The sequence below is a fragment of the Erythrolamprus reginae genome, chromosome 9 (assembly GCF_031021105.1).
Source record: "Erythrolamprus reginae isolate rEryReg1 chromosome 9, rEryReg1.hap1, whole genome shotgun sequence".
In the NCBI taxonomy this organism is placed as follows: Eukaryota; Metazoa; Chordata; class Lepidosauria; order Squamata; family Dipsadidae; genus Erythrolamprus; species Erythrolamprus reginae.
Window position 1 is genome coordinate 32,377,453 of NC_091958.1, and position 14,893 is coordinate 32,392,345.

General features: G+C 42.2%; 1 protein-coding gene across 6 annotated transcripts in view; it reads right to left on the bottom strand.

The window, feature by feature from the left end:
* GLYR1 (glyoxylate reductase 1 homolog) overlaps positions 1 to 14,893 on the bottom strand; it is a 54,001-nt gene that overhangs the window by 7,143 nt on the left and 31,965 nt on the right. For 5 of the 6 annotated variants that reach the window (XM_070760728.1, XM_070760729.1, XM_070760727.1 and 2 more), the window contains 2 exons: positions 12,898 to 12,999; positions 450 to 612 (listed from right to left, as the gene is read on the bottom strand). In XM_070760728.1, coding sequence (XP_070616829.1) covers positions 450 to 612; positions 12,898 to 12,999 — 265 coding nt within the window. The remainder of the gene's footprint in view (positions 1 to 449; positions 613 to 12,897; positions 13,000 to 14,893) is intronic. The other variant, XM_070760724.1, reaches the window with a different exon arrangement.

Sequence of the window (14,893 nt, forward strand, 5' to 3'; positions counted from 1 at the left end):
TATTCTACTCAAATGTTAGTCCATAATGTCAAGAATAGAAAAAAAAAAAAGGTCAGGTCTGGTTTGTACTACCAAGGGACCCCTGCAATATAAATAGGTTTGAGAATAGCTGGATTTTATTTTCATGGAAATGGGGAGAACATATTATTTCTAAACACAGTTCCAGATCATTGTTCAGATCATTGTGGTGCCTCCTCCCTCTTTGTGACTTCAACCCACTTGGCTGTTGTGTGAAGTTATCTTAATCTTGCAGAATTTTGTTAGTAGCTCAAGAAGTTGCTTTAAAACAGATGTTAGAAGTGCTCCTTAACGCTTGAGAGTTAACACAGAAAAAAAATGCAGAAAAGATCCTGCACGAGAAACTCATTAATATCCCATGAATCTGCACATTTTCACACTTTGACCTTCCAGAGGTAAGGGTTGGCCTCCGCACCCCTTCACGAAACTACCTAGGAAGAAGGAAGTTTTCCCCATTGCCTGGAAACAGCTACTGCAGTCTTCGTATAAGCCTCTATCTCCAGCCGCTAATATCACCAGCATCCCATCGTTGGATAGCTGTTGGTTCCCTGAGACTGGGGCTTCCAGGAAGCGACCACCTCTGGAGACAATCACCTGGAAGCAAGAGAAGGTGGACCACTCTGAGCAGAGAAGACAGCCGTTTTAATCTCCTCACCAACTCAGACAATACGGTAACAGTTACAGGGGATGCTTAGCTAACAATCAAATTTATGCTGGTGCTAGGCCAGTGGTAGACCTCATACTTACAACACTGCAGTGTCCCACAGTCACATGAACAGGAATTGCAATCTTCCCCGCCATCATCCCACAAGCAAAGTCAATCAGGAAGCTGGCAGTAAGTCCTGGTTGTACGAGGTCCTCACTTAACAACTCACAAGGGTCTTTGACAGCAACAGGAGCATGGGAATTGCCATTGCTTAAGCAGCACAGTAATGTTTCTTTTTCTTTTTTTGCTTTATAACCATCACACATAACAACAGTTTCCAGTACAAATTAGCATTTTTAAGTGAGGACTACTTGTATTATCCAAACATTAAACTTTCTGTGATGATAGGAAGCCTAAAAGATTCTAGCAGCAAAAAAAAAATAAATGCCAGCATGTTGAATGCTACTTGAGAGAAATTATAATTACTATATGTGAAAATTTAATGTTCCAACTTCTAAAAGCAGTAAAGAGATATACGATAGGCATCTATGTACACACAAAGGCCTTTTCCGTAGGCTTTCACTCTATGAAACTCTGATCCTCCCCTCCAAGTAATATTAAAATTAACATATTTTTAACAATCTGTCAACAAATCAAGGCGGTATTTTGTTTCAGCAAGACACTGTATCCCTTCCTTCCTACCCGAAAGCCTTTGATTCTCAGCAGGGATGTTCATTTTCTGCATTTTAAGATAATGCACTTTGATTTTGTGAATGGCTACAATCTGTTTAGAATGTTTTGCAATTGGGGGAAACTGTGAGCGTTCAAAACCAATCAATAATATTCACACATATACAAGTCAGGCAGTGAAAGAGGGTAGATGTGGGAGAAATGCCTAGATTGAATAGCCAAGAAGCTGATTCTAATATAGAGATCCAAGGGGAATTTAGGAGACAAGTTTAAAAAGAAAAGCATAGCTATTAAAGTATTGAAGCAGACAATAAACGTTGGAAAGATGATTTTTTGTTGTTGTTTCGATTTGATTTTTCCTTTTCATTCTATTTTTTTTTTAGGTAGGTGACATGACTAGAATTTAGGTAGGATAGGAAGAAAATGTTTCTTTTTAGTAAAAGGTGATATGATTAAAAGTTAGAATAAGTGATAGAAATAAGAGAAGGGGGGAATGTTAGTGTATACACTTATATAGCAAAACAGAATAATAAGAGAAAACAGGATAATTGAATAATGACAGATTGCAACATTATAATTGTATATCATTATTAGAAATATATAAATTGATTGAAGATAATTATGATTAATTTTACTAGTTTTATTTGTATTAGAATGTATAACTGCCTGTGCCACACTGTTATCACATTGATTTGGTGTGTTTGTAAAAAATAAAAACTTATTCAAAAAATCAATCAATAATAACCACACAAGTCTTCATGCACACGTTTTGTTTGTAAGGGACTATTAAAAAAAACGCTAAAACCTGGAACAATTGAGAAAGGTGGTTCAGCCAGTTTCACTTATCATTTAAAATAAAAAGAATAGTGTCTCTTTCTCTCTCTCTCTGGGGTTATGATTAGCATGCCCTTTTGTACACCAGGCTCGTTAAATATTTCAAAAGCCATTCGAGCAAGCCGACAGTCATGCCTCCCAGGCAGCCCAGAAAAAACAACTAGATGAGCTAATGTTCCTTTACCGTAAAGCTACATTAGCAGAATATTTAAAGTCTGAAGGAACAGAATGTTGTCTTACCAGAACGTTCCTTTAATGTGCGCTGCAGGAGTGTCCAAGCCAGTTGTTTTACAACGACGTGGACTTTTAGGTAGCCAAATGTAAATCCAAAGACCATAACCTGGACCAGAACGGCCACAAGATGGGTTGGACACTCCCACAGGGCACATAGAAAGACAACATTCATTCCCCTGTGTGCTGCTTGGAGTGTCCAAGCATGGGATGGATCCAAGCATAGGTCTCAAGGGCGGGAAGAGATCTGGTCCAGGGTCCCTGAGGTGGAATGAACCCTCTGCAGAACTCTCCTACCAAACAAAACTTCTGCCGAAGCAATGGAGTTGTCCAGCTCGCCACCCTGCAAATGTCCTCAATGGATGCCTACGGGGCCCATGATGCTGGGCGCATTTTGTGAAGCAGGCTGACTCCACTGACGTTAATGTACAGAAACATCGTGGGCACTGGGACAGTCTCTTTCCAGAACTGGTTCAGAAAAAACACCCTCTCTGGAATCAAGCCTCAGGTCCAGTCTAAAGAAACGTCAGATAATCCCATTCCTGACTTCCTTTTGGCTTTGTGTTAAGAGAGATTTAAACAAGGCCAGTTTAAAGAGACCAGAATAGGAAGGCTGGTCAGGAGTAAGGCCCTCATCTTCAGAGAGGTCCTGGTCTACTAAATTGTTCTCTGCAATACTAGAGTGTTTGCTGCGAATGGATGAGCAGTGAGAACAATGACCATGTTGAGACATCCAGGCAGATTGCTCCTGGAGTTCAGGTGAGAAACCCGTTTTGCAATTCTGCAGTACAGTAACTCCCTGCGAAATGGCAAATGCAAGAAGATCCCTAATATCCTGGGGTAGCCTGGGATCCCCCAGCCCTGAGGCCCACTGCAGTTGGGGGTAAAGGTAGCAGATGGGGCAGATCTGGTCACTGGACGAGGCTGATCCGATTCAGTAGCCCTCATGCCAGCTAAAGACCTAGCTGGAGACCTGCTAACTGCTGCTTCCAGGATGGGAGCTTCAGTTCCAACATCTGGAGACAATAATTCTCTCATAGAATCAGCATTTTCAGGAGACCCCCTTCTAAGGGTAGGTTTCTCCTCCCGCACAGGAGGCAAAGATCTTTCAGTGGCAGGTTGCTGACACGCTTTTGAAATATATTTTTCAAGGGATTTCAGGCATCTCTGTTTCTATCTTCAGCAGCAGCAGATTAACAATAGCAATAGCATTTAGACATATACCGCTTCATTGTGCTTTTTTTTTAAAAAAAATACTTTATTTGTAAATACTGTATAGTAAAAAAAAGAAAAAGGGAAACAGGGGAGGGGTAGGGGTAGTAGGAAGGAATGTACAGAAAAGAAAAAAAGGGAGGGGTAGAAAAGGGTGGGGAATCAAGGTACAAAGTCGAGCAGTTGAGGTAAGCAGTACAATTATATAGTATAAGGTATAAGTTGTGATACATATAATTCTTGACAGGGATGTTATATTTCTTAAACATTATAAATAAACAGTAAATAGAGAATATCAAAGATTTCCTTAGGTTATAGTAATAAATGTTACATCTCCTGTTAATATATATTAGCTAATAGCAAATTAATGGAAATATTTTCTAAATTTGAAAAGTAAGAAGAGGGGGAAAGGAAAAGGATAAATAATAGAAAGGAAAGAGTAAAGAGAAGAAGAGAAAGATCTGCGTATAACGCAGACGTTTTCAGGGACGACTTTTGTAGAAAAGTAGTATGAGGAGTATGTGAATAGTATAGTAAATGTATTCTATATGTTAGTGAATATTAGTAATAATATGTTATGTAATATGTATTGAATCAGTTTAAAGACAGATAAAAAGAGATATGATATAAATTTTGTTGCAAATTGATTGGGTTTTGGCGCTCAGTCTTTTAATTGGTTTAAATTTAGTTAAAACGTTCGAAAGTAGAATATAGTTAATGGTTTGATAAAATAGTAGTTTTATAATATATAATTTTGGTATTTTTTTTGTGAAACCCATTTGTACCAATTTTCCCATATTTCATAATATTCTGAGTCTTTTTTGTTTTGTGTTTGACATTTCGGCACACTCTATGATTTTTGTAATTACTACCAGTAATGAAGGTATTTGGTCTCGTTTCCAAAAGAGGGCAAACGATATTAGAAACATAGAAACATAGAAGACTGACGGCAGAAAAAGACCCCATGGTCCATCTAGTCTGCCCTTTTACTATTTCCTGTATTTTATCTTACAATGGATATATGTTTATCCCAGGCATGTTTAAATTCGGTTACTGTGGATTTATCTACCACGTCTGCTGGAAGTTTGTTCCAAGGATCTACTACTCTTTCAGTAAAATAATACTTTCTCATGTTGCCTTTGATCTTTCCCCCAACTAACTTCAGATTGTGTCCCCTTGTTCTTGTGTTCACTTTCCTGTTAAAAACACTTCCCTCCTGAACCCTATTTAACCCTTTAACATATTTAAATGTTTCGATCATGTCCCCCCTTTTCCTTCTGTCTTCCAGACTATACAGATTGAGTTCATTAAGTCTTTCCCGATACGTTTTATACTTCAGACCTTCCACCATTCTTGTAGCCCGTCTTTGGACCCGTTCAATTTTGTCAATATCTTTTTGTAGGTGAGGTCTCCAGAACTGAACACAGTACTCCAAATGTGGTCTCACCAGCGCTCTATATAAGGGGATCACAATCTCCCTCTTCCTGCTTGTTATACCTCTAGCTATGCAGCCAAGCATCCTACTTGCCTTTCCTACTGCCCGACCACACTGCTCACCCATTTTGAGACTGTCAGAAATCACTACCCCTAAATCCTTCTCTTCTGAAGTTTTTGCTAACACAGAACTGCCAATGCAATACTCAGATTTAGGATTCCTTTTCCCCAAATGCATTATTTTACATTTGGAAACATTAAACTGCAGTTTCCATTGCTTTGACCATTTATCTAGTAACGCTAAATCATTTACCATATTACAGACCCCTCCAGGAATATCAACCCTATTGCACACTTTAGAGTCATCGGCAAATAGGCAAACCTTCCCTACCAAACCTTCCCCTATGTCACTCACAAACATATTAAAAAGAATAGGACCCAGAACAGACCCTTGTGGCACACCGCTTGTAACCTGTCTCTGCTCAGAATACTCGCCATTAACAATAACTCTCTGATGTCTATGCTTCAGCCAGCTTGAAATCCACTGAACTATCCAGGGATTAAGTCCAATCTTCACTAATTTATCTATCAGCTCTTTATGTGGAACCGTATCAAAGGCTTTGCTGAAGTCCAGATAGGCAATATCCACGGCACCACCTTGATCCAACACCTTTGTGACATAGTCAAAGAACTCAATGAGATTAGTCTGACACGATTTGCCTTCAGTAAAGCCATGCTGATTTGGGTCCAATAAGTTATTGTTTTTTAGATGCTGATTTATCCTCTTTTTGAGTAGAGTCGCCATCATTTTAACTACAACTGATGTCAAGCTAACTGGCCTGTAGTTTCCAGCTTCTTCTCTACTGCCCTTCTTGTGGATAGGCACAACACTGGCCATTCTCCAATCCTCAGGAACATCTCCTGTTAACAGGGATTGGTTAAACAAATCAGTCAGGGGGGTAGCAATGACAGATCTGAGTTCTTTAAGAACTCTGGGATGGATGCCATCTGGACCCATTGCCTTATTTATCTTTAATCTTTCAAGTTCTTCTAAGACATCGGCTTCTAAGATCACTGGAGCTGAATCCGTACAGCTGGAAGCAATGCTATATCCCTCTATAGTATTATTTTGTAAGGTGTCCTTTGAGAAAACTGAACAGAAGTAGCTATTGAAATGGTCAGCGATCTCCTTATTCCATATTCTTGCTGCTGTTAGGATTTGTAAAATAAGATATTTTTGTGGTTTAGTGAAGTTTTGCCTGAATATATCTAGAAGGTAAAGCTCGGGTTTGAATGGTAATTTAATTGACATGACTTGATCAATTAAGTTTTTAATAGTTGTCCAGTATTTTTCCGCAAGTGGGCATGTCCACCATGTATGGTAATATGTTCCCGGTTTTATTTTACATTTCCAATTAGGTGGGTGAAAAATTGGGGAACATTTTAGATATTCTTGCTGGGGGCAAATGCCATCGATAAAACATTTTTATTTGATTCTCTTTAGAGGACATTGCTGTTGTCATTTTGTAATTTAATGTCCAGGTTTTCTCCCATTCGATTAAATTGATCGTATATCCAAAATTTTGAGCCCAGGCTATCATACAGCCTTTCACTTGTTCTTCACAATTTTCTTGTGTTAATAAGTAGTTATATAATTTGGAGATCATTTTTGTTGGAGGGCCGAAAAGAATTGTATCTATCACATTATCGTTTTGGAATCCGAATTGTTCATATTTTGATTTAATTTGTAAGTATGATAGCCAATCTATGTTTATTCCTTGGTCATTCAATTGTTGTTTTAATATGAGAGCATCTGATTTATCAAGTAATTGTTGGTATCTCAAAATTTTGGTGTGGGAGAAAAGGTTAGGGAAAGTTAATAATTCATTCGGAGATGTCCATTTTGGTATTGAAATATAATAATTTTTCTTAATCGTAAACCAGATTGTTATTAAAGTTTTGCGTAAATAATGATTTTTAAAATAATTAGGTATTTTGTGGTAGTCCATTGTTAAAAATGCGTGCCACCCAGCAAGAAGATCGAAACCTTCTAGAGTTAGGAGTCTTGTATTCTTGAGAGTGATCCAATCTTTTATCATTGATAGGATTGTGGCTTGATAGTATATGAAGAAATCAGGGAGTCCGAGTCCGCCCTTAGATCTATGGTCTTGAAGGTTTTTCAGTTTTATTTTGGCCTTTTTCTTTGTCCAAATGAATTTCTTTATTTATTTGTGTAAAGAATTGAAAAAAGATTTTTTTAAATTTATTGGGGCAACTTGAAATAAATAAAGAAACCTTGGAAGAATGTTTGATTTTATGGCAAATATTTTCCCCATAAGGGATAGGTTTAGTTTCGACCATCTATTGAAATCTTTTTGTGTTTCTTTGAGCAGCTGCTCATAATTGTCTTTTTTAATGGTAGCATAATTTGAGGTCATCCATATTCCTAAGTATTTAATTTTTTTGGTAATTTTGATTCTAATTAATTCTTCCAAGGAGAGTACATCTTTTGGTATCATATTTTTGGTTAAAATTTGGGTTTTATTCTTGTTAATTTGCAGACCAGATATTTCACCAAATTTATCTATTTCACCGCATAAAGTGCTGTTTGTATTGGATCTTGAAGGATAAATACAATATCGTCCGCAAAAGCTTGTAGTTTATACTGTTCTTTTTTAATCGTGATGCCCTGAATTTGTGTATTATTTCTTATGGTTTTCAAAAATGTTTCTATAGCCAGAATAAAAATGAGTGGGGCCAAAGGACATCCTTGCCGCACACCTTTTGTTATAGAAATTGTATCTGTAATGTCGTTATTAAAAAGAATTTTAGCGGATTGAGTACTGTAGATGGTTTTGATTAAGTTGAAAAATTTGGAGCCGAAATTCATATATTCGATTTGATTTATGAGATAATGCCACTGAAGACTCTCGAAAGCTTTTTTAAGGTGTGCTTTTACAGCCCTCTCTAAGTGGTTTATAGAGTTGGCTTCTTGTCCCCGACAATATGGGTCCTCATTTGACCCACCTTGGAAGGATGGAAGGCTAAGTCAACCTGGAGCCAGTGGTGAGATTCCAGAGATTGCAGGCTGCGAGTCCCTCCTGGTGAAGTTGGACTTAGGGGTCCAGGTGGGCTTGTTTCTCACGTACCTGCCTCCCAGCTGCGTGTCACAAGCCCTGCCTGTGCTACTCGAGGAGGTAGCCGGGTTGGTGGTGGGGTTCCCCAGACTTATTGTCTTGGGGGACTTTAACCTGCCGTCGCTCGGTGAAATCTCTGGACTGGCACAGGAGTTCATGGCCACCATGACAGCCATGGACCTGACCCAAGTAGTACAGGGTCCGACTCACGAGGGGGGGCATGCACCCGACATGGTATTCCTCTCTGAGCAACTGAGTAATGGTCTGAGACTAAGGGGCTTAGAAGTGTTGCCTTTGTCATGGTCGGACCATTTTCTACTGCGGCTTGACTTCCTGGCTCTAATCCTTCCCCGCAGGGAGGCGGAACCGATTAAGCTGTTCCGCCCCAGACGCCTGATGGATCCAGAGGGCTTTCAGAAGGCGCTTGGGGTTATTCCAGATACACTCGTACACAGTTCGGCAGAGTCTCTGGCTGAGGCCTGGAACAAGGCTGCAGCGGAGGCTCTTAACCGAATTGTGCCGTTGCGACCTCTCCGCGGCACTAGACCCCGTAGAGCTCCATGGTTCAACGAGGAGCTCCGGGAGTTGAAACGCCAGAAGAGACGTCTAGAGAAGCGATGGAGGAAGAGTAAGTCCGAATCCGATCGAACACTTGTAAGAGCACATATTAAGACTTACAAAGTGGCGCTCAAGGCGGCAAGATGCGCGTATCATTCCGCCTTGATTGCATCAGCGGAATCCCGCCCGGCCGCTCTGTTTAGGGTGACCCGCTCCCTTCTTAATCAGGGGGGAGTTGGGGAGCCCTTACAGAGTAGTGCCGAGGACTTTAACACGTTTTTCGCTGATAAAATCGCTCGGATCCGAGCGGACCTCGACTCTAATTGGAATACAGAGTCGACTGACAACGAGTCAGTTGAGGTGACTGGGGCACGTACTTGTCCACCTGTCTGGGAAGAGTTTGATCTGGTGACACCTGATGAAGTGGACAAGGCCATTGGAGCTGTGAGTTCTGCCACCTGTTTACTGGATCCGTGTCCCTCCTGGCTGGTTTCGGCCAGCAGGGAGGTGACACGGAGCTGGGTCCAGGAGATTATCAACACTTCTTTGGGGAGGGGGTCCTTCCCGGATCCCTACAAGGAGGCACGTGCGCCCCCTCCTCAAGAAGCCTTCCCTGGACCCAGCCATTCTCAATAACTATCGACCAGTCTCCAACCTTCCCTTCATAGGGAAGGTTGTTGAGAAGGTGGTGGCACTCCAGCTCCAGCGGTCCTTGGAAGAAGCCGATTATCTAGGTCCTCAGCAGTCAGGATTCAGGCCCGGCTACAGCATGGAAACCGCTTTGGTCGCGCTGATGGATGATCTCTGGCGGGCCCGGGACAGGGGTTTATCCTCTGTCCTGGTGCTTCTTGACCTCTCAGCGGCTTTCGATACCATTGACCATGGTATCCTTCTGTGCTGGCTGGAGGGGTTGGGAGTGGGAGGCACTGTCCTTCAGTGGTTCTCCTCCTACCTCTCTGGTCGGTCGCAGTCGGTGTTAGTGGGGGGTCAGAGGTCGACCTCTAGGTTACTCCCTTGTGGGGTGCCTCAGGGGTCGGTCCTCTCCCCCCTACTATTTAATATCTACATGAAACCGCTGGGTGAGATCATCCAAGGGCATGGGGTGAGGTATCATCAGTATGCAGATGATACCCAGCTTTACATCTCCACCCCTTGTCCAGTCAGCGAAGCAGTGGAAGTGATGTGCCGGTGCCTGGAGGCTGTTGGGGTCTGGATGGGTGTCAACAGACTGAAGCTCAACCCGGATAAGACAGAGTGGCTGTGGGTTTTGCCTCCCAAGGACAACTCCATCTGTCCATCCATCACCCTGGGGGGGGAGTCACTAACCCCCTCAGAGAGGGTTCGCAACTTGGGCGTCCTCCTCGATCCACAGCTCACATTAGAGAAACATCTTTCAGCTGTGGCGAGGGGGGCGTTTGCCCAGGTTCGCCTGGTGCACCAGTTGCGGCCCTATTTGGACCGGGAGTCACTGCTCACAATCACTCATGCCCTCATCACCTAAAGGCTCGACTACTGTAATGCTCTCTACATGGGGCTACCTTTGAAAAGTGTTCGGAAACTTCAGATCGTGCAGAATGCAGCTGCGAGAGCTATCATGGGCTTTCCTAAATTTGCCCATGTCACACCAACACTCCGCAGTCTGCATTGGTTGCCGATCAGTTTCCGGTCACAATTCAAAGTGTTGGTTATGACCTATAAAGCCCTTCATGGCACTGGACCAGAATATCTCCGGGACCGCCTTCTGCCGCATGAATCCCAGCGACTAGTTAGGTCCCACAGAGTTGGCCTTCTCCGGGTCCTGTCAACTAAACAATGTCGTTTGGCGGGACCCAGGGGAAGAGCCTTCTCTGTGGCGGCCCCGACCCTTTGGAACCAACTTCCCCCAGATATCAGAGTTGCCCCCACCCTCCTAGCCTTTCGTAAGCTCCTTAAAACCCACCTCTGTCGTCAGGCATGGGGGAATTGACATGTTCCTTCCCCTAGGCTTATAAAATTTATGCATGGTACGCTAGTGTGTATGATTGGTTTTAATTTGTGGTGTTTTTTTAAAGTAATTTAAATATTGGATTTGTCGTACATTGTATTGCTATTGCTGTGAGCCGCCCCGAGTCTGCGGAGAGGGGCGGCATACAAATCTGATTAAACTAAACTAATTTGAACTGCTGAACTACAGCTAGCAGTCAGCTGAAGTAGCCTGCAGTGCTGCACTCTAACCACTGCGCCACCCTGGGATTTTAAAAAAGAATGCTTTTAGCAGAGTCTTTCTGCGTCTTACTTTGCCCAAGGGTCCCCTCATCAGATCTATGAGACTTATGGCCAGATTTGGAGGACTCCCGGTCTCTAGGAGGAGGGCCTTTCTTCTTAGCAGATCTGCCCCTTTTTCTTTTTTGCTTTATCCGGTCAGAAACAAGATAAAAGAGAGAGATAAAAGAGTTCACCAGATCCCCCGTAATCTCTGCGATCTAGCTGTATCTGTGCAGCCTGTAATGGAAATCTGCACTCAGGAGTGAGAGGGTATCACCCAGAGGAGGTTTGCAAAACGATCCCAAAACACCAGCAAGTGGAAGGGGAAGGGAGGAGCAAGGCAAACCGTTTGCTATCAGATCCAACTCCAGCGAGTGGCTCAAGGGCTAGGACATGCACATGCAACCAACCCCAGCAATGGCGACCAAGGAGCACCGGTTCAATGAGCCACCAACTACACGTAGCCCAAAAACAGCCTCCTGGCGAGCGAGCCTGCCCAGCCCCAAGACCCTGGCTGCCATCTCCTTGCTTAATCGTGTGGTCAAGATAATTTGCCCCATCGCCAAAGACTGTGGCTTGACTCACAAGCCCTGCCGGATCGCAAGACAGAGGCTGCCATTTCAGACAAAGTTGGAGACTAGGGGACTCTGCCCCCCACCCCACCAGCTCTTCCCTGGAGTGCAACATTAAGTAAACAGAAAGGATATTCCTGGGAATGGGAGCTCCGGCTCACAAAGGAACAGCTTGTCGCACTTCTCTGGAGCCCGCTGGGAATCCAGACAAGCATTCCAGAAGCCTCCTCAAATTCCACAAGCCGAAAATTTGCCAAAATCTTGTGAGTGAGAGACCCGACTCACAGCTGACCGGCATTTGTAATTCGCTCTGGAGCCTCACCAGAACCCCAGACAAGCCCACCCAAATGCAATAAGAGCCCCAAACACATTCAACGCAGTAATACAAATCTCAGGGCAGCGGGGAGGCTTCCCAGGCACAAACCCCTTCCCCAGGAAATAGAAATCAGTAAGACCTGTAAAATTGGAGGGCCAAGGGAAAGTTCTTGCGTAGATAAATATATTTTGCATCCCTCTTGGTTCGGCTGAGTAAAACAACTGACTCAGTAGGGGCTGAGGAGGCGTGGCCCGATATTTGTTACTCAGTCCCTGGCTAACAGACAAGAAGTTAAGCCATGCTTGGACTCTCCAAGCAGCGCACAGGAGAAAAGCTTCTCCTCTGAGTTTTTAATTTGTGATCCAGACAGGTCCTTACCCTTCTTGTCTGATTTCTACCAATAAAGCACAACATTTGTAACTCAGGGTTGAAATGAGAGATCTGTTCCTCGAGCTTGGCTGTCTTCTTGCAGACGCTTCATTGCTTCATTGCTCAAACTGGGCAACATCATCAGTGCTGGTGATAAGTGTGGAGAGGGGCGGCACACAAATCTAATAAATTATTATTATTATTATTATTATTATTGTTGTTGTTGTTGTTGTTGCCTGGTTTGAGTAATGACACATCTGCAAGGAAACGGCCAAGCTCAGAGATTTCTCATGTCTTTCTCGGAGACAACTGGGCAATTCAAAAACGTGGAAAAAAATATAATTTGGTTTTACAAAGGAAAATACAAAAACACTCCCCCCTCTTTGGAAAATCAAATCTGAGTGATATGTTTTCTATAATAAAGGACGTAGAATCACTGTACTTAAAGATCACCATGCATTACCTAGTGCTGAACAAGTCTGAAAAATGTTTTCCCATGCAAAGCCGCCCCCCCCCCCAGTAGTCTCCGCTCTGTGTCTCTTCCAAATTTACCAGCTGCTCAAGCCCATTCCTCCTCTTCCCCTCACCCCCCAAGGTCCTTCTCACATATTATCGCAGGCACACCAGCACCATTACCTGAGCCAATTCCGTAACAGTGTCTGCATCCACGGTTGACATGTCCACGTAGCATTTCCCTGGACGGATGCCCTGTAGCACTCCGCTGGGACCAAGCACCAGCTGGGGGAAGAGAAGAGGGGTAAAGCAATAGGGTGTCTGCAAAGTAAAGCCAACCTAGCCAATGCCAAAGGGGCTGCACACGTAATGGGTAGCTGAGTTTTCCCCAGGCTTCCAAACTCTCTGCTGAAGGAGGAGAGGCTTCCTCTTGACGTTAGCAGGCAGCTCTAAGGATGCTTCACTGCTCAGAGTTAAGATATGACGGATGGGAGCTCGGGTGGAAGGCATTGCGATTTTCAAAACAGCAAGTCTATCGAGATTCTCAGTCCTCCAGATCATGGTTGTCCTAAAGCTGCTTTTTTAAGGAGGCAATTGAATTTCCTTGTTTTTTCTTTCTTTTCTTCGCTTCTCATCCAAGAAGCTTCTTCAACTCTGATGGGGTAGTGGGGAATGGGCGGATTTATATTCCCTGCAGACAGCTGGTCATTTGCATCATTTTAGAGGGTCATTGAAGACAACCCTCTAAAATGTCCTGAAAAAAGCATCTTTGGGGCAAAATGGTGATAATACTGGGCTGTACAGCTTCTGAAAAGTTTTACATGGCCCAATCAAGAACTTCTAAGAACTTTTAGATTGCTTGTGGCCACTCAGTTTGAAAGGAACCTTAGATTTATACAAACCAACAATAAATTTCTCCAAGCATAAGTGCACCAGCGTGCCTACTGTCCTAAGTTTCTCTCCTATTAGTACCAATATCATGCATATAAACAATGCTATTTCTTTGTATACTTCCAATATGTACCTGACAAACAAAAAAACAAACAAATGGGAGTTCCCTATTGACACACTCATCTTCTGTTATGAATAAACATGCCTTAACCCTGCTGTTATGTTTTGAGTCTGTGAGACTCAAAATCGAAGTTTGAGACCCTGTAAAAACTTTTCCCTGCATTTCTGAAACTTGAAATTTCATGACTTTTCATCATTTCAGGGGTTCTCTATGAGAATTTTTTTTGGGGGGTGTTAGTTTTTGCTGTGCAAAAAAAGTCACACTTGTTCTGTTTTCGAGTCTGTGTGACTCAAACAGAAAATTCTTTATTTTAAGTGCTTATATTTGGTCAATTTGAAAACTTCTTTCTCTTGGAAACTAGGTTGAACATTTCTGTACACAATGAAATGAAAATTGAAATAAAAAAATTATGCTTATTGGTTTATTTTGTTCATAAAAGCCCATCCCCCCTTTTTGTGATTTTTTTTTTCAATTTATAGTTTAGCCTGCAAAATTTTACTAAATTTGGTGTGGGATTACTAGTTTGAACATTCCTGATCATAAGAAAAATATAAATGAACTGAAAAAAATTATGCTTATTGGGTTTCTAAAATCAGAAATAACAACCCCCCCACCCCACCCCCGGCTGCTTGTAACCATTTTCACTTTAAAAAAATTTTTAGGCTCCAAATCCGAAATATTTTGAATATCTTAGGCATTGATTTACTAAATTTAACATTGCTGATCATCATAAAAATATTTTTTGGGGGTGGGGGCTAACGTTTTTCTGGCCAAAAAACCTCGCGTTGAGTCTGTTTCGGGTCATATACGACCTGGACCAAAAATATTTTTTTAGGTACTTAAATTTGGTCTTTTGGAAAACTATTTTCACTGGGAAACTAGTTTTAACATTTCTGAACACAATGATATGAAAATTGAACTGAAAAATTGATGCTTATATATTTATTTTGATCCAAAAGCGCCCCCCCCCCCATTTTTTGAGCATTTCGTGTCAGTTTATATTTTTTTAGGCTTCAAATCTCTAAGGAATTCCCCCCCAAAAGTTTTGATATACTAAATTGAACATTCCTGATCATAAGAAAAATAGAAATGAACTGAAAAAAAATGATGCTTATTTGTTTATTTTGCTCACAAAAGGGCCACCCCCCCCCTCGGCCTTGCTGTGTG